The 20845-nt window shown below is 38.4% G+C and overlaps 1 protein-coding gene across 1 annotated transcript in view; it reads right to left on the bottom strand.

The window, feature by feature from the left end:
• Positions 1–20845, bottom strand: part of csmd3b (CUB and Sushi multiple domains 3b) — a 554961-nt gene that overhangs the window by 64183 nt on the left and 469933 nt on the right. Inside the window, exons 38-45 of the mRNA XM_055157096.1 lie at positions 17944–18048; positions 17735–17853; positions 15820–15889; positions 13294–13410; positions 11858–12067; positions 10912–11100; positions 8585–8762; positions 1331–1476 (exon numbers count right to left, since the gene is read on the bottom strand). Of these exons, the coding sequence (XP_055013071.1) occupies positions 1331–1476; positions 8585–8762; positions 10912–11100; positions 11858–12067; positions 13294–13410; positions 15820–15889; positions 17735–17853; positions 17944–18048 (1134 nt within the window). The remainder of the gene's footprint in view (positions 1–1330; positions 1477–8584; positions 8763–10911; positions 11101–11857; positions 12068–13293; positions 13411–15819; positions 15890–17734; positions 17854–17943; positions 18049–20845) is intronic.

Below are 20845 nucleotides of genomic sequence, written 5' to 3'. Positions count from 1 at the left end.
GACTGTGTAGAGCAGCTGTTGCTTCAAGCATTTCAAAGTCCAGTGGAGGTTCAGAGGAAGGTGAAATGTCCAGCAGATAAATCAGACATGATTTAGTTTTAATGTGAGTTTCCTTAAGTTGGAAATTAATAGGTCAACATCCAGTATTAGGGCAGGGAGCATATTATTAAACTCAAACTCAGAATAGTTCATTGTTACGAATTAAAACTTTCAAAACCTTATTGTGTTGTGGAAAAGAGAGATTTATTTAAATTATGTATCTTTACTTTAAGCAACTTACTGGTAGCTTAATTATTTATCTGTGTTATCTGCAACATTTTGAGGATGATTTTCTTTTAACTGTTTTGTTTGTTAATTCCTATGGTTACTGTCCTAATTATTCATAATTTTGAAACACTTGGATACAGTGCAATACAAAAGGAGCTTACTATTGTTCACTGAAAGAAATGTACCTATGTATCTATAGGGTATCTTGGTTTCAAACTGACTTTTGTGACAAGTTTTCAGCCAAAATGTCCCAAACATAGGTGCCATATACGTCTCAACATGTTCATTTGGAGACCAACAAACTCAATAAATAATAACTGCTGTGGATCTTGTACGTTTCTCTGGGACAATGCAAATAAATAGAAAAAGGACCTGGAGAACAGTCTTGGCGTGTGCATGTGTCAGAGAGAGCTGGGGAGAGCTAAACTTAATGAGGATTCAGTACTGTAGAAGACAGCGCTACACAACACCAAACAGATCGATGGCGTCACCGTGGCTACAACTAATGATGCCATTATTGGTTCCCCACAACCTGAGGCTGGCAGCTGCCTCCACACTTCACTAAAAATGTATTTAGAAGTGAGTTCACACCATCCAATAACTGTTTTGTATCCGCCTCACTGTGGAAACTTAAGACTGAAGAATGAGGCAGTGCACAAATCATCAAGTCCAAGCAAAACTTGTGTTGGAAGTTGAGTGGATAAAAAATTATACATTGAGTTGAAACATCGGCTTGAAAATGAAGGAATCAGCAAAGCATTGGCACTATCTATCAAGCATGGTCGGGATAAGTTATTGGCCAGTCCAAGTCACACTGGTCAGTCAAGAGAAGTAGTGGTAAAAAATGTACAAAAATAAATAATATCAACAACAAATATCATATCAATATCAACACAAATGCAAAAAGTATGTGACAAACACAGACTATCATCAGAAGTAAAACCAAGATGCTAAGACATGGTTCAATAAAACAATAATTCCTTGTGAAAAGAGCTCTATTGATTTTTTTAACGTTTACAAGAATTGTACAAAATGTGTCCGTTGTACAGAAAAGTGTTCTCACCATGGTAACTCAGGACGAAGAATCCAGCCCCGGAGAAGTCAGAGTGAAACTTGATGAGGATGATGTTAGAGGTTGAGTAGACGGACTCCAGTGCAGTGTTCCCACTAAACTGCCCAATCTGAGGAGAAGACTGGTCAGGGCCATCCCTGAAAACAAACAATGTGAAACAATTCAGGTTAGAATCACTAGACTCCAGACACACCTTTAACTTTTTATTGATCAAGAAAAGACTCGCAGAAAGCCATCTGGAGAGCACAATCACTGGCTCCAAATATGAATGTAAAGTTGTTTTATATAACATTTCCAGTGGAAGGTCCGCCACCTGCTTATCTCCATGGAAATGTTATTGCTTTGTCTAGAATGCTCCACAGTACAGACTAAACCGATCCATCACAAGGGACACACGCAGAATACAGCACTACGCTACAATACAGTTCAGATCTGTGGAGAGTCGCCCCTGTTGACAGAAGGAATGATTGTATTTTTGAGCAATAGAAACTATGACATTAAACCTTTTGATCATCACAGAGATCAAACCAGACCACATAACAAGTCAGATATGTGGACAGGCAGCCTAGTTCACGATCAGAATGTCTGTTTTCCTACGTATTTTTGAGCTATAAAACCACCTGTGATTAAATAAATGTAAGGTAGAACTGCTTAATGTCATACTGTGGAGCATTTCCGACAAGGCAATAACATTTCTATAGAAACAAGCAGGTGCCGGGGCGTCAACCAAAAAGTTCACCTTTAAGGAAGGAGACAAGAGCAGTTTCAGAAATGCATATTGGTTAATTTGATCATCCTTCAACCTTTTAATTTTCAAATAACATCTACATTTTGTCTGTATTTTTATACTGAAAAATGTTAACATTCACACACGTCTCTCTGCATTTCCAAAGCTCAAAATGCTCTGTTCCACTGTGTGGTGTCATTTAGTGGTAGTTTTCACCTGCCATTTGTCTTTTGTTCAGTACAGATTGGAAGTTCCAGGGCTGAAAATATCCATATGACTCTAGTGGAGGTGTATGGAGTTTAAAAACACAGTGCAGCGCTTCCTGTATTTCTACAATGTGAAACAGAAAACATTCTGTTTGCATCAAAACACCACACCTGAACCCAACCATCGCAACAGCCAACAAGGATACACACCACTCACTGTTGCCCATCAGCACTGGACAACCCAACGGACAAGCGGGGAAAAGTTCGCTCTACCTTATCTGCTTCCAGTGGTTAAATGTAACAAAGTAAAAGTAGTAAAGTACTGTATTTTATTTAAAGATGCACTGTGCATTTTTTAGTGGAGGGTCTATCACATGCTCGTCTCCATGAAGATATTGCTTTGTCTAGAATGTTCCACAGTGGAGATTAAACTGATCTATCACGAAAGAGACAACTATAGGCTACATTACAAGTCAGAGCTACAGAGAGACAACTCTGTTCACAGAGAGAATAATTTTTTAGCAATAGAAACGCCCATAATGAATAAATGCTAGATAGGAGTGTTTAATGTTATACCATGGAACATTCCAGGCAAAGCCATAACATCTCCATGGAGACAAGCAGGTGATGGACCAGAAAAGTTGTAATTGAGGGGTAAATAACCATGGATATTATATAATATAAGCACATATGTTGATATGTCATTGTATTTATATTATAATAGTGATGCTAAAAATCCTGACTTTCTTGTTCATGGGAAAATGTTATATCAAACAGCCCAAGACCCTTCATGATATAATGACACTGCTCCTTCCACCTATACCTGGTGGTCAGAATGTGACACTGCTCCAAAAACATTTCTAGTCACGTTTTATGTCTCAAAAACATAATTTTGCCCTTGACAGACCTCACCCATTTCTTACTCTTTTGTTTGCTTACTGTTACCAGCAAACCAACCAACAAATGCAGGCAGAAACATAAAAATCCTTAGCAACGAAACAGCTGTTTTTATGGGCCAATACAAGTCAACCTAAAACATAATTCAAATCTTAGTCCCATCATTTGAGGCAGTTAAATGCTATTTGCGTACAGGAAATGCTCGCTTGGAGGCTAGGAACAAAGATCGAAGTGTGTTAATGATATTTATGAGACAAAGCCCGCAGCTGCTCTATTGACTGCAAATAGAGATGGACATTGTGTGACAAAATACCAGCTCCAAGAGTGATTGTGCCGGGATATTGCTCCATCTTGCCTTTCCAAATAGTCCTAACTACAATGTTGCAAAGCTCATTTTGATGTAAAACCTTCACAAACTCCCCTTTGTCTAAGGATCACAGCACCGCCCAAAGCAGCAGCCCGCTTATCCGATCTGTGATGGGACGTTCATAAATATTGATTACAATGTTGTCATATTATGAGAGTAACAAATGCTATTGTGGGTGAAGAGTTGAATACAGTTTGCCAGTGGAGGTGGTGAGAAGTTTCATGATTAGGATAGTAGGTAGACACGAAGTGATCCATCAAGTGCAGAATTGATATGCAATTCTGTACAAATATGTGAAAATAACGCTAACCAGGAACCTTTTTATAACTAGCCTTACACCAAAATCTAATTATAATCAGATTTTTTGACTTTTATGATGACTTAGAGGTGCTTTGTGTAATGTTTGTATTACTTGTATTACATTGTATTATAAATATTTGTATTTTTGCGCTATAAAACCACCTGTATTTGAATAAATGTAACATAGAGCTGTTTATTTCACATCCACAGAAAAAAGCAGGTACCAAAAGGATACACAATGCACCTTTAAATGACAGGTAAATAGCTAAATCTGATGTGAGTAACCAAAGTGGCCATTATCAGAAAGGAATGAGATGATTTGGCTTTTTACATGTCATTTAAATAATTTGATAAAACTCTAATTTGCATGTAACCGCAACAACCGATTTCATGAAAAGGGCAAAAATTAAGCAAAAATTGTATCAGTTGCCCAGCGCTTTCCACTCGCATCAACAAATTAGCATGTGATTATCAGTTTTAAATTAATAATGAATTCTTTATATTAGAAATGATTCAGCGTAGATCTTGTCTTTTGTTTACTAACTTATCTCTGTATCATGAACCTGAAGATATAGTGTGAAAATACAATATGTGAAACGGGCTGTTCTTTGTCAGAAATAGCCCATATATCCCACATATGTGACTATTATATAAGTGATACAATAAAATCCAGTTGTACGCCACAGTGTGAGACCAATTAGTGATCTAAACGACTAGGTCAACTGGCTCTGGACTGGAGGAGACTGCTGAGAAAATCACACCTTTGCCACTGGCGCTAGAGCTCTCTGCGGGGGGAGACTTTGCGGTTGTGACTAAGAGCGGGAGTTTGACCATGGCTGCTGCGTGTGGGCATGAGACTGGAGGCCATCTTCTCTTTGCAGACTCTCCTCGAGCTCACTGCAGGTGTAGGGACGTACGGAGAAGCCAGTTGGAGGAAATCATAGTGTGTGCTTGTGGTTTGATCAGCGCCAGTGTGCTGCTTCAATACAGAGAAAAGGCAAGGAAAGACCACGCTTACTGGTTCCAAAAAAGTTACAGTACTTCAAACCAGATATTAAGCAATTTTTTGTTATAAGTATATGGACTTCTAATCCTCTATTTATTGATTTATTATTTATTTATTTCCTGAATTGAGAAAGTCAATGGATTTAGCAGCTTGCTTAAATTTTTTGGTGATCAAAGTATAAATAATTACAGAGTTACATTTCTAATTGTTATATTTAAGCCTGTCACAATAATTACTATATTGACTTATCATTCAATATGTCAAAGCTGGAACAATGTATTTATCGTGGGTATCATTTTTGCAATATAGGAGACATATGTTATTTTTGTTGTAATACATAAGATTTGAGCTGAAAAGTGTTAAAGTAGTTTTGCTATTTATTTGTTACAGCTTATGTCTTTTTTTATTATACTGCCTACTGATAAATCCTGCATTACTGTTATTGTGTCAGTGGCATAAAATAGTTTCAATATTATGATTTATCACAGTATATCCTTCAAAACTTATTATCGTGACAGGCTTACTTCAAACTAGACAACAAACTAGTTGTTGTTACAAGTACTATATATGGACTTCTTATCCTCAAGGTCAAGGTGGGAAACACCTCCAAAGGTTGCGGAGAATGACCGAGCTAAGATCCTGTGCCAGATACAGACTGACAGGATGGTGATGGCAAACCAACCGGACACTGGCAAAAGTAATATCAGGAAAAAGGAACACGAGAAACCAGAGAAATACCAGGGGCTAAAGGAGGAGCTGGAGAAGGCCTGGAAGGTGAAGGCATCAGTGGTGCCCATGGTGATCGGAGCACTCGAGGCTGTAACCCTCACAAACTGGAAGAGTTGCTACAGCAGATACCAGGAGAAACAACAGACATCTCAGTCCAGAAAAGTGCAGTAGCAGAACTCTCAAGCTCCCAGGCCTCTGGTAGAAATACAGAGCTGGGTGAGGGGAAGAGAGACCAACCATATATTTATTTTACCTCACAACCTCCTTTTTACCCTGAAACTCTGTTTTCATTCAAAACCTATCCATTACATTATCTAAACCTGTTTCACCTGCTTCCTGTGTAGAATAGCACAGTGCAGGGATTCAACAAAGCTGTTTACACCCAATCTGTTTTCTATCTCGACATTTGGGTCACTATTTCAATTTCATTTTGTTATATTTACTGTGGATTTGGCAGAAAGTCAAATAAGTCAGTGGTAGGAGGCAGATGATTCAGAGAGCTCAACTTCAGATAAAAGGGAACTGGCACACAGTCAGTCCTTTTTGTTGAGAGATAAAATAGTCAAAAACCATATTGAGTCATTTTGCGTCAGTAGGTATGACATGCACAAATCATCTTTCCCTCACCTAGAAAGGTTTACAAATATAGGAACAGTTGAGGTGCCACTCATAGGAGGAAATTGTGCAAAGTATTTATAGTATAGTAGAGTTTGTGCTTCTTGCTCCTTGGTACAGTATCTGCCCATCATTTAGCCATCTATTGACAAAATGTGGTTTTCCATAAGGTGTCGTTGTCAGGTGAAATAATGAGTTCAAGTCAAGGTTAGAAAAATACACAGTTATATAAGAATAAGAACTGCTGCCAAAAAAGTCTTAAATAAGAATGAGAAAATAGAAAGTATCTTATGTTAAAGTAAAAAAAAAAAAAAAAAAGTGGTGGAAAAGATGGCAAGACGGCTATTATGTAATTATGTCACAGTAGCTAATGTTTCAAGGAGATGTCTGTAGTCATAGTAACCTCTTGGAGAAATTTAGCCAATTAGTAGGTAGCTCTGAAAAGATGTTAAAGAGCATGACATCCGAGGAGGAAAAGAAAGAAAATGTCACACAAATTAAATACCTATTAGAAGAGAGCACATTTAACCCTCCTCCAGCTATAAGGACAATTATATAAAGTGGTAATATTATAGTGTTTTCTGTATCTTATTATAAACAATATATGCTCTGAATATGTTAATTAATCTGTTTATTCCACCCACTGGGCCACTTTTCAAATCAAAGCTGGGAAAAAGAAAGTATCAGAAGGTTTAAAGGTTGGCTATTAAAAATAAACTAAAAGCACAAGCAATAATACTTTAATAGCAGGGGCAAAAACACAAAACTGCCTGCTCAATTGGGATTAATGTCTGAATAAAACAGTACTTACCATGAAATAGTAGCTTTTGTTTTTGTTTTCATTGTACATTTCTTGCATCATTTTAAAGTTCATTTTCATGTTAGGGATGTGCAATTAAGAGTCCCACTACACAACATTTCAGCCAAAAAATAATAATAATTATGAGTGTTTTTATTGCACTGTAACACTTGAAAAATGTGCTTATATGAACAGGCTTGCCTCTCCACAGACCATACCCATAACTTAAAGGGCCCATATTGTTATTTTATTTTCTAACTGATGTTATAATTTTGTTTTTTCATTACAAGCACATTAGGAGTATTGCTTTGTTTCATCCTCACATTTGTAACACACAAACCTTGCACATTTAGATTGATGTTCCTCTCTCAAACAGAAAACACTCTTCTCCACCTTGTGATGTCATGTAGTAATACTGGACGTGCTACACTGTGTTTTCAAACTCCGTACAGCTTCAGAAGAATCATTTGGATAATGTCAGTGATGGAATTGCCCACCAGAGCCCTGCAGGACCCCGACACAAAACACTGCAGCGCGGGAAAGCTCATTGCAGTTGCGGGCAGGAGTGGGACTGCACAATGCGGGAGCGGGCAGGTAGGATGATAAACTGCAGTCCCGCAAACTAAATATGAGTGTAAAGTAAAGTATACAAATGATCAATGTATGCCTATCATACAACATTTGTGCTGGATATTTTATTTGGCATTAATAAAAACATTTTAAGCAGGCTAAATTTGCGGATGTGGTCTAATGTTGCGCACATTTTAGACAATTCCTTTTCCGCTTCTCCGTGTTTGATAAAGCTTAAGAAAGCGAACGTCCCCATCTTGCGGGATTTGGGGGTGGAAGCAGGACAAAATATCACAGACGCAGGCAGGAGTAAAAATAAAGGAATAAAAATTACAATTCTTTGCGGGCAAGGGCGGGAGCGGGACTGAAAATTCTGTCCCGCGCACACCTCTATTGGCCAGCTCTACTGGAAAAAAGTAAAAGGAGCTGCTGACTTGAAAACTACAGCTTCATGACATCTCAAGGTAGAACAGAGCATTTTGAGCTTGGAGATGTAGACTGACTTGACAGATTAGACAGATAATAAAGGGTTATTCAAGCATGTGTCAATGAAACAAAACACAACTCCAGGTATCTGTTTGATGAGGTAACAACATTATAACATGGGTAAAGCTCACAAGAGTCAATTTCGCGTAATATATGAATTTTAATTTGTGTTTTTATTGCACTATCACACTTGAAAAATGTCCACACACCTCACTTATAACTTAAGATCAAGCCACTTAGTTTTCCTGGAATGTTCCATAGAATAGCATTGAATGTATGAATGGCCCAAACTTGGGCGTTAACTTTCTATCTCCATTGGATCATGCATGGAGAGGGCCCAAGTGTTGCTTCAAATTCTAATATGTTTGATTAATTCTGTAAAGGTATAGGATTCTGCCCCACTCTGCTCCACTCATCTAATCTACAGTTTTGACAGTACAACTATTTCATTTCTATAATCAAGCAGCCCAAGTTTATATTCTAATAGACCCAAGTGCTGTCATAATCATAAAGAACAAACTGTACTAAAATCATTGCACCTACCACACAGTAATGTAGTCGTAGATGGGCTCGGTGTTCAGAACAGTGAAGTTGATGTAGATGCCGTGTCCAGGTGGTACCCGGACGCTCCACACACAATCCTGGAAGTTTGGGTATTCCTCGGGGTGTCCGGGGGAGTAGATGGTCCCGTTCAGAGATGTAATGTTCCCACCACAGAGAGCTAGATCCAACACAGAATATTTAACAGAATGAGGCCTTGATGCATCTCCAGCAAATGAGCATTAGCAGTATGAGGCTCTGGTAATTGTCCCGAAGAGTGAAAGAGAACCGGTCTTCATTAGTCGTGTAATGACCACCCAATATTAGGCTAATAACTTTAATAAATTGTCATTACGTTTTTATTTCTGCTGTGTAGCTCAGGTGAGTCTTCAGGAGTGGATATTTTCTTTTTCATTTATGCTACAAAATAGTACACAGCTTCATTTTGTTACCGTAAATAAGAAGTTGATTGGAATGTGATTTTAATCCAGATCCTTATCCTTACAAGAACATCATATTACAATTGCTATGTTGTTAATTAATTACAAATGTATGCAACAAATCCCCAGTCGTGATGTGGTTCTACAGTTACGTGTCTGCTCAGGGACAGGGATTTATAAATTATTATTCATGCTATAACCTGGAAAACAGTGCATCTTTCCTATGATATGTTATCATAATGTTCATATTTAGTACAATGTTCAGATATGAGGTAATGATTGAATTAAATAAATAAATCAATAAAGTTCTTCAATATTTCTTTGAGTGGTACGTTTTGACAATATCTGGTGTGTTTAAATAGCACTGTGTAACGTGATGCTACACTGCAAAAATTTATCTAGCCAAATTAAGTTTACCTGAATTAAGACAGTTTTATCGTGATTTAAGTAAACTTCACTTGACAGGTAAAATTATCTACTAATAGAATAAGACTTTTTGTACTTAAAATACGAACATCTTGCTACACTTTAGAGAAGAAAAACAACTCTTCGAACTTAAAATAAGAAACAAAATCTAATGTTGCTTGAATTAAGAAAACTGACTTATTACATTAGTAGATAAATTTACTTGTCAAGTTGAATCTACTTGAATAAAGCAAATCGTTCCTGTTATTGAGGCCATTTTAACTTGAAGGTGCATCGTGTAACTTTTCTGGTCCATCAAATGCTTTTCTTCATGGAGATGTTATTGCTTTGCCTGTAATGTTTCACAGTATGGTATTCACTGTTGGGCAAGTTACTTCAATACTGTATTGCGTTATTTATTACTTGTTACTGTCATTTCAAAGTAATTTGTTACATTACAAAATTTCTGCATTTAAAATGTAAGGCATTACTCTACTATTGCATTACTTTAAGTTACTCTCACCAAAATAACTGCGAAGATGCAGAACTTTTGCACAGTATATGGACTAAACCAGGACTGAACCAGGACTAAACCAGGACTAAACCAGGTCTAAACCAGAACTGAACCAGGTCTAAACCAGGTCTAAACCAGGTCTAAACCAGGTCTAAACTAGGACTAATCTTGGACTAAGATGTGGAATCTAGGACCGCCCCTGAGAGAACCCCGAACCCATGGAGCAATGTGTCCGCAAAGCGTGATCGGGCGTCAGTTGCAATTAGCCCGTGGAGCGTGGAGCTCTGCACCGGTCCTTTTGCCTGCTATTACCCAACGGTCTACTTGGGCGCACCTCCGGGCCCGTCCCAACATTCAGAACCATAACGATGCTGTTTAACCGCTGCTGATATCGCTGTGATTTTAGCAATTTTTTATGAAGAAAAACAAAAAACCCACCACTAAAATCCAGGTTAAAAATGCATTGAAAAGCATTAGTGACATTTGTACCAAGTAAAATATTACCATTTTTTCCCTGTAATGCCTTACATTACTGCATTACAGCAGAAAAAAAGCATTATTACGAATTACAGTAATTCATTACATTTATAACATGTCACTCCCAACACTGATGGTATTAAACCTAAATTCTACCTTCATGGAGACCAAACCAGGCCAAGTTACAGGTCAGATCTGTGGAGAGGCAACCTCACTCACAGTCAGAATGCCAATTTTCTAGGTATTTTTGATTTATAAAACCACCTGTAATTGGATAAGTGTAAGGTAGAATTGTTTAATGTCATACTGTGAAACATTCCAGGCAGAGCAACGACACCTCCACAGAAACAAGAAGGTAACGGACCCCTTACCGAAAAGTTACATAGTGTACCTCTAATGTTGCTTTTTGCAGTGTACATTTTGCTTGATGTCTATTGGAATTTATCATATCATATTTCAAAAACTCTTGAGTGTAGTGGATTCACAGGTGTTACCTTCACATCTTGGTAGTGGGTGATTCCAGTTGCGGCTGATCCCGTGTAAACAGGTCAGAGAAGTTTCACCGATGAGGGAGTATCCGGGCTGGCACTCAAAAGACACTGTCATCCCCACACTGAAGTCTGTCCCTATCACATTACCATTTCGAAATGGACGAGGATCTGGGCAACTCTGGAGCTGGTAGGCTGAAAAATACAAAATAAAGATATCAATTTGGAAATGTATTAAAACTGTTAAGCACTTAATCTCCAATGTTCTGCCTAATTAATTTTTTTGGAATGTTAAAAATGTTAAATTTTTGCACCAAAATTCTCTTCTGTGCTTCTTCCATTAGATAACAGAATAGGAAATGCATTATTCACCAGCCTGTGTAATTTGCACATTAATCGAATTAGCCATAACAAATTTAGGCCAGCAAAAAGATTTCCCATAATAAATGATAGAAACCTTTCTAAGTAACTGAAAAATTAACGCTAAATCTGAATATAACCAATTTTTATCCAAATAAAGTACTAAATATTTTAATACTGACTCTATTGTTTTAATATTTAATTGTAATGCCTCTGAAGCAGCAGGTCAGAATAAAAATTACAATTATAGGCTGAATTTATAAATAAGCATTGCTGACCTTTCCTTATTCTAAGGCGCTGCTCATATTCAAAGCAAAAGGTTACGCTGGCAAGTTAAAGTGCTCTGTATTTACTTTATGGACCTTTTTCCTAAATTGGTGATGTATGTAGGATTAAGTAACATTATATATATTTTTGGACAATTGTTTTAGGTTAATACTGCGATTTAAAATGTCCATGGGTGTCATAGATCATAACTATACAGCAAACAAAAGCCGAATGTGTCTCCTTTAAATGACACAGGGAAGTACATTGAAGCCGGTTGATCAGACAATACTGAATTTAAACTAGTCTGTTATGGCTGTGGTGGTACCTTGGTATGTGATGTGGAAGCCTGGTTTGTTCTGGGAGTAGTCGCTGTGGAAAAAGAAGCTGGTCTGGTGGGTGGTGCTGAACAGAGGTTTGGGGAGGAGGGGCCCACTAAAGCGGTCTATCACAGAGCCCGTCTCCAGAGAGCCACTGCGGATCTCCAGGTAATCATGGATGGCCTCAGTGGAGAAGTTCAGGAACTGGAGGTGGATGCCTGAAAAACAACACAGTGTGTGACATTTACTGTAATGGAGAATAGCACGTCAAAGATTGGATTTTCACATTCCACCCCACAAAAAACACACTGGATGATCCTGTGCAGAAGTGAAGGAACTGCAGAAGATCTGTTTTATTTAGGTAGTAGTAAAAATACTTCAAATATATATTTTATATATAAAAACACTGCATAAAGAAATGTACTAAGGGACATCACAATGCCATAGTGTCCAGTCAAATGAACTTTGAGGCTAGCAGTTCTAGGGGTGAATTTGGAGCAGAGTTCCATATTATGAGTAAGGAATCGATCTGCAGACAAAATAGTGAAACAAAAACACAAGGATCACGTGGAGTGGGTTAATACGAACATTTTAAAGACCAAAATGACAAGGCTGCTGTGAGCCTGTGAGCCAAAATTACAGAGGGAGGGGTGACAATATTTCAATGTAAAGTCATTTGGAACCAGCGTCGATGGAGCCGGAAGCACCCCCCGTGCTCACTTCCTCTTTGGAAAGTGGTGGCTAGCATTTTAGATATGTCCATTTATATATACAGTCTATAGTAAGTATATAAATGTTAAGTATATGTTACAACCCGGGTGGATCAAACATATTAAGGAGGAGGCCAAAGGGTTACAAAAGTAAAAGTTGTTTTTTTTTATTTTTAAGTTCATTTTAATTTACTTTAAAAATGCTAAAACCTCTGCTGTGCCCAAAATAAAGTAACAACTGAAAGGTGGACCTAGTTAGTTGGCCAAACAGAACAAAATTATGCAGCACCAGGCCAACCCCATAAGGGGCTGTAGAAGCTGGTACCAACATCACTAACCTGAAGGAAAAAACGTCCCCAAACTAACCTTACGAAACAAAAAGGCAAAAACAGGACAGCCGGTCCCACCAGGTTAAACACAAAAGGCTAACTGCAGCTAACAGGCATGGTGCGGCCTGCACCGAGAAGCCCAATCAAAGGATCGTGCAAGGCGGCGAGCAGCGAGCACTGATAGGCGGCCTATTTATACTAGATCCAGCCACGCTACAAAACATACATAGATAAAAAAATACATGCAATAGGATGTGCAAAGGGATGCCAGCATGTAACAGTATAATTAGATGAGCAATTTTCTAGTTGACAAAAGAAACTGATAAATAGCAGTGAATTCACAGAGAATATATTTTAGCCCGCAGACAGTAGATTCCCATAGTAAGAAAGTTGTTATTTCTTTACCAAAGCCGACAGGTAGGTTGACTGTCCATGTGCAGTCTAATCCACTGGGATAGTTGCCAGGGTAACCAGGACTTAGGATCACTCCGCTCACATCTGTCATGGACCCGCCGCACTGGGCTGGAGAGAGACACAGGATCAGGGCCAGCACAGAAACCAGCTGGGCTAAAATACTGTAGGCACTTTTGTTTTGTAAGCAAATAGTAAATAGGACACGTGTCTTTCATTTCTTTCCCAATATCGTTCTCCAAAGAAAATCTCAAACAGTGTCCAATTTGCCTTAATGTGATTTATCTATTGAGTAATGGTTGAGATTATATTAAAGGTGCACCATGTAACTTTTTGGTTGGTAGTCCATCAGATGCTTGTTTCTATATGTCATTGCTCTGCCTGGAATGTTCCACAGTGACATTAAACAGCTCTACCTTCCATTTACTCAATTACAGGTGGTTTTTATGGCTCAAAAATACCTTAAAAAAAACAACAACAAAAAAACCAACCAAAAAAAAAAAAAAACAGGCACTCTGACTGTGAGTGGTGAAGCCTCTCCACAGAGCTGACCTGTAACTTGGTTTAGCTTGGTATCCATGAAGATAGAAAGGTTAAAAACAATAGTGTGAAACTTTCCAGAGAATGCAATGACATTTGATGGAACCTCCATCGAAAAAGTTACACAGTGCACCTTTAAAGTTTAGGAACAAAAAACTGAGTTGGGCTTAGACAGTAAGGATCCCTCTTTACTGACACCAGGTGGCTGAACTCAGTATAGTTGGTGTGTATTTTGAAAGATGTAAAAAGATTTGATTAAACGTTCTGCTCAGGGATGTGCGTCAAAATTGTAAAATCGGGAACAGTTAGCCCTGTTAAGTGAGCACTGATTAAAGCTTGTGAACAGAGACCTAAAACAATGCAATAAAGGTATCTTCATAATTATTACCTTTTTGACTGCATAGTATATTTTCCATTTCAGCACCTCTTATGTAAATTGTAAGCCAAGCATAAGAAAACACTAGCTTTAATAAAGTGCTGCTAATTACACTTTGAGAGGTATCATAAGGCTAATACCTAAATATATAAATTTCATCAGCTGTATAAAAAAGATTCAAGCTAAAAATTGAAACATAAAATTTGAGGATCTTAAAGCTGACACTCTGCATTATCTTTGTCCCTATACATATTCTAATTCATTAATAGGCGCCCGTGGTGAATAAATCAGCATTGTGCACGCTGATTAGTGTCCAGACCGGGCCTCCTCCTGTGCAGCCTGGTGCATGCTGATGCCTCCACACACTGTGCATGTCTGTGGCTGCCTCCGCCTCTGCACCAATTGAAAAGCGTACTCAAATTCCAGCCCAGAATACTAAATAATCATCTGAAAGCACGAACAGTAAGTTGATCAAACAGCTCATTTTCCTCTGAGTCAGGGAATAGAAGACTTGCATCATCTCTGCAGCAGTAATGGACTGTGTAGAGCGCATGGAGCGTGCATATTGTGTGTGTGTGTCTCTGTGTGTGTGTGTCTCTGTGTGTGTGTCAGCATACGTGTCTGCGTATGTGTGTATGTGCATGAGTGCGCACGTGTATGTGTGTGTATGTGTATATATGTGGGTACATATGCGTGTATATATGCACATGTGTCAGTGTGTGCGTAAATATGTGAGTATGTGCATGTTGGTGTGTCTGTGTGTGTATATGCATGTGTGCGCGAGTGTATATGTGTGTATGTGCATATGTGTGTATATATATGCGTGCATATATGCATGTGTGTCTGTGCCTACATACGTGTGTAAATGTGTGTGTATGTGTCTGAGCGTACGTATGTCAGTGTGTGTGTGTAAATGTGTGTGTAAGTGCATGCATGCGCGCATGTGCGTATATGTATATATGTGTGTATATATGCTTGTATATATGCATGTGTGTCTGTGCCTACATACGTGTGTAAATGTGTGTGTATGTGCATGCATGCATGCGCGCATGTGCGTATATGTATATATGTGTGTATATATGCTTGTATATATGCATGTGTGTCTGTGTCTATGCTTGCGAGTGTGTGTAAATGAGTGTGTATGTGCATGTAGTGTATGTGTGTATGTGTGTATGTGTATGTGTGCATGTGTGTCTGGGGGTGCGTGTGTCTGTGTGTATGTGTATACATGCCATGTGCGTGCGTGTGTCGATATGTGTGTGTAAATGTGTGTGTAAGTGCATATATGTGCATGTAGGAGTGTGTGTATGTGTGTATGTGCATGTAGGTGTGTGTGTGTCTGTATGTATATGCATGTAGGTATGTGCGTGTGCGTGTGTGCATGTAGGTGTGTGTGTGTGTCTGTGTGTATAAGCATGTAGATGTGTGCATGTGCGTGTGTGTGTGCATGGATGTGAGTGTAGGTGTGTGTCTGTGTGTGTGTATGTGTGCATGTAGATGTGTATATGCATGCAGGTGTGTCTGTGTGTATGAGTATATATGCGTGTGTGTGTGTGTGTGTGTGTGTGTGTGTGTGTGCATGATGTACGCTGTTGAATACTAACCGAGACATAGAGGCACCGGGTAGTTCCATCTGCGCACAGGTCCCGGCATGCATGTGATGTGGGCATTACCCTGTACATGGAGAAAATACATTGAGTCATCACATCACACAAACGAGAACTGACTTCTAGTGTTCAGTATTCATATGTGATCTGATTAGAGCAGCAGAATATATAAATTGAGTTTGAGCAGAAATGGCTGACTTTACTGGTCGGACGTACGCATTGATATTAAATACCTAAAACGGAATTTAAATGGATCTGACAGTTTAATTTTTGCTTTTTCTTGCATGGCAAAAGAAATTGTGATATATATTGCATTCCAGCATCTAATTGTTATATGTAAAAAATGGTTTGGGAGTTTCAAAGAGGGACTAAAAGGAAATTACAGCTATTTCTTCTTGCCTGTTTTCTAAGCTACTGCTAAATGTGACACAACTCTCAAGAGAACAGCAAGCAAAGAATTTAATGAAGATATAATCACATTTCAATTTACAACCCAATATACGGTAGGAGTAAACTTTTATAGCCATTTAATGACTTTTATAACATTGTTAGAGAGTATATGAATGCATTTTATCTGTTATTTGTGATGAAAAATATAACCACGTATAAATAAAATCCAGTCAAAGAAAACTACTGCATTAAAGTTGTATTATGTGTTGCTGTGGTGGTGTAGTGCTCATACACTTCCTCTGCCAGTCCAGTGTTGAATCATGCATAAAAAAGCTTGGCGTGCACTACAATCATGTAAGTTGTATATGAGGCTGAAGGAACCTCCATTAGAGTCTTGTTCTGCACAGATTTTGGGAGCAGCCCAGGCTCAGAGACATTCATTATTCAGAAGTTAGTGAAAACTACACCACGACTTTGCGCTCTTTTATTCCAACTGCAGAGTAACACCCTAGAGTGGGGTTTCCTCACATTCTTGCCTTAAATAATTCTGGCTCTGTGGAGGATGAAAGAAGTGAATGGATTGAGATCAGAGAAATGAGTCTTGCTTTAAGGATGCATATACCGCGTTGTTGGCCAGAGTTAGACACAAGTAACTTTGTGTAGGAGGTGTTTCTTGTAAGTGCTCCAAATAACAAACCTGTAGTGACTGATTGTGGGATGCTGTTTTTTCCCCTTTAATTTCATGGGCTGTACTGATATTTTTCTAGTAATAATGTATAAATTGTAAAAATCTGCTCTTAAGTTCTCAGAAAGAGACTGCTTTGTGCTGTCTGCTGTCTGCATCCAATTATAGAGCATTTTTATCCTCAGAGAACCAGACGATGTGTGCTGTACCACTGCTTTATTGTGACAGTAAAACTCCAGTCTGACCTTGGCTGCTAGGAAAATAATTGTGGTAATATTTAGAATGCGAGGAATGCATTAAGAAAATGGAAAATCGGTTTAGATCGCTGGATTTAAAATGAACTCATTCTGTTTTTTACATTTTTAAGAGAGCAAGTACTTTTCCCACACAAAAAAGTATATGCATTTTAAACCAGGGGAGTCAACAGGGAGACAAAGGGGTCTGTTGTACCACGCCCTAGGATCTTAGGGGCCCAGAATTGGACCCTCTGCCAATTAATGTATATTAGGGGGGACCCAATGTTAGTCTTCTTGGCCCGGGCCGCCAAATTTCTGTCAACGGACTTGCTTCGAACTATATTACTATATTGCATGATCAGTTTGCAATCCCTTCATATAGATCTTTTACAGTTCTACTCCTCTTGACCCAAGTGGTGTCACAATCGGCCACTTCATACACTCCAAAATTCAGGTCACAGGGCAGAGCAAAGATGGTTTACAGAGGTACATGTATTAGTCTAGTTTATATGTCAGGTTCTATGTCTTATGTGGAGTTTCTGTGAGTTCCTTCAGGACAAATAAAAGTTATCTTGAATCTTTCTATCATAATTTTGATTACCTGAAGTGAGTATCCTTGTTCACATGAGAACTGTACCACATCCCCCACCATGAACCGATCTCCGGTTCTGACCCCGTAATTCGGCGTCTGCGGCTCCGGGCACGACTCTAAGCCAATAGCTGTTGAAAAAGTATAAAGTTACATTTAACAACTTTAAGAACAAACTTTGATAGTTTTGAGAAAAAACACACACACACAATGTATAATACCTGTGTACTCAAGGTGAAATCCAGCTGCCGAGACGCTGATATCTGAACTGAAGCTCAAATAGAGGTTGTTAGATGTACTATTGAGGAGCTGAGGGATGGTGGTTCCTGTGGGAAGAAAAAACAACATCGTGAACAGTATATACATATGCTGTGCTTTAACTTGGGCTTGAAAGTGAATGACATTAGTAATCTGACAGCAACTGCAACAACAAAGTCCCGCACCTACATTTTGACTCTTTTTAAGTTAAAGAGAAAGCCAGAGTTATTTTTCACATTGTAGACAGCAGGTTTATTTGAATCTACCTTTCAAATGTTGCTTGACCTACTTAACGGAGAGGGGAGAACAAAGTGAAAAGTGGTACAGAGAGTTACTCATGCAAAGTGGCGCAATACTGTGTCAGGGGCCTCTGTAGACACAAACAACACGCAGGGCACAGAAAGCAGCTCTGATCTCCTTATTAGAGGAAATGTCATTATATAGGCCTGCTGAGGTGAAGGGAGAACCTTGAGCCTTAGTTATTCCAAAATAAGTTTGTAAAAAACAAACTGTGTATTTAAAATACTGCAATGTCATCGCTACACTGCTAATTATGACATTATCAAACTAACTATTATAGTGATTGCTGCTACTATTACAACCAGTGAAGTCAAGAATTAGACCCTCTTCCCATTAAATTCATTTACATTAGAGGGGGGGCCATGTGCGGTTTCTTGCACTGGGCCACCAAATTTCTGTCAACGGGACTGATTACAACTACAAATGATTTACTACTACTTTAACCACAACAACATTTACATACTGATACATTCGTTAAAGGTGCACTACGGATCTGTTCTAGTAGAGGGTCCACTCGCACAGAAAAGTAATTGCCTAGATCATAATGTTCCACAGTAGGGTATTAAACATGTCTATCCTGTATAAAACATGCATTTTTACTGTGAGTGGGGTTGCCTCTCCACATATCACCACATCTGACCTATAACTCTAGGTACAGAGTTACAGGTCTTTTTTTTATTGAGGAAAGGGGGGGTGTTGTTTGATTTAAACTGTAAAATCAACAACTTCCTTCCATGACTTTCATTACAGATGGAAAAACATGTTGTTTTACTCTACATTTATAGTAGTTAGTAGATTTTATGTTAGAAATCTGCTCTTATTGTGTCAGTGGCATAAATTTGTTTCAGTATTTCTGTGTATCTTATATATATATATATATATATATCAGTGTTTCTGAAAGACTCGGTCGTGACCAACAGGTGGGTCGCAAGGTTGGTTAATTTTTTTGAGTCGCCTTGTCACGATCTGCATGTAGGTCTGCAATATACAAGACTACATTTAATGTCCAAATAGGCAACTTATGGATGTCTTTTATTGCTGGTTCATTGACTGTGTTTCATTGTTTAAAACTTGAGTAATACTAATTGTTCAGAGAGACATGATCACTCAAAAATAAAATATCCTCATTAATGTTCAATAATGTTCAAATCCACCTTTATTTAGTGATTTACGAATAATATTTATTGACTTGGGTCGCAAAGGTTTCTGACTTTTAAAATATGGGTCCTGGGAAAATCTGGGAAACACTGATGTATATTAGTAGCTTGCCACCCGGGTGCCCTACGCACAGATGCTTTGATGTGCCCCACCCTGGGCAGTGGAAATCAAAGACCAGGTGGTGGATTCCATGCCGGCAAACGTGAGGACCAGACCATAATGTTCGTAATGGGGAGCGGGACAGTACTGATTATATTTACTTCAGCAACATATCAGACTTCAAAATTATGACAGGCCTAGCTGCATGTAACAATTTGACTTGGTTGACAATGACAAGACATGAAAGGAAATAGGAACAAGATAGAGGCTACAGCCAAACCCTGACTGCTTAGCTATAGGACAGTTAGCTTGTGTTTGTGCGGCAGGTGAGTTAGTAAACTTCTGAACGAACATCGCAAGCTAATAAGTGACACTCATTATCAGGTTTCTGAACAGCTCCCCTGCTGCTTTGTTCACATTCGAAAGAAAAGCCCATTCATTACCAAGACGGCAAAGTAAAAAATGATTTCCTCTTAATAATAAATGATGATGAAAAATTAACTGCATGGATTCAGCCGTAACTGTTATTTTGAGATATATGACAGTCTTAATTAGCTAGATTAGATTTGATGTTAAAAAGTTATCGCTCTTGCTCTATTTATTTATTAAAAGCTATGGAAGCAGAATGTAATCTTTGCGTCGTAAAGATGTCACCCATAGATTATGTATTACATCACTGGGCTTTGAAAAACTAGACAATGCATCAGATAATGAAAGCTGTATTAGAAAGTCTAGAACATGTTGACCTTGTTCTGAATGCTTTAATCACATGAGTGAACAACTGCAGATGCCATCCTGAAGGTGCACTATTTATGGGGTCTGACTAAATTGGCACCTTTGATAAAATCTGGCATATTTTCACTCCCATCTGTATAAAATAATGATTAAACAACTATTACATTATAGAATCTACTGTTTGTTTATAGTAGCAATGATGTACTATGGAGTTGTTCTATTGGTCTAATCATAGTGAGGTTATTGCATTGCCTGGAAAGTACCACAGTACAGCGTTCTTCTCATTTATCTTGGATTAATTCAATTACAGGTGTTAAAACAATATCTAGAAACAGGTCAACCTCTCCACAGTCCTGACCTGTAACTTGGCTTGGTGGAGTCACTTGCTTGTCTACATGGAGAAATGGCAAAGTGTGGAGCATTCGAGGCAAATAAGTAACATCGAGACATCCTGGTGGTCGACCCACCACTCTGAAACTTACACAGTGTACAATTAATAGCTTCCATTTGTTTTATTTACATCTAAAATTGAACCTTGAACCAATTTCAAGTGAGCACTGTGTAGCTGTATTC

The sequence above is a fragment of the Boleophthalmus pectinirostris genome, unplaced genomic scaffold (genome assembly GCF_026225935.1).
Source record: "Boleophthalmus pectinirostris isolate CB_2022bp ecotype Guang Dong unplaced genomic scaffold, ASM2622593v1 HiC_scaffold_21, whole genome shotgun sequence".
Lineage (NCBI taxonomy): Eukaryota > Metazoa > Chordata > Actinopteri > Gobiiformes > Gobiidae > Boleophthalmus > Boleophthalmus pectinirostris.
Note: the sequence above shows the minus strand (reverse complement) of the source record. Positions and strands in the feature narration are given on the sequence as shown.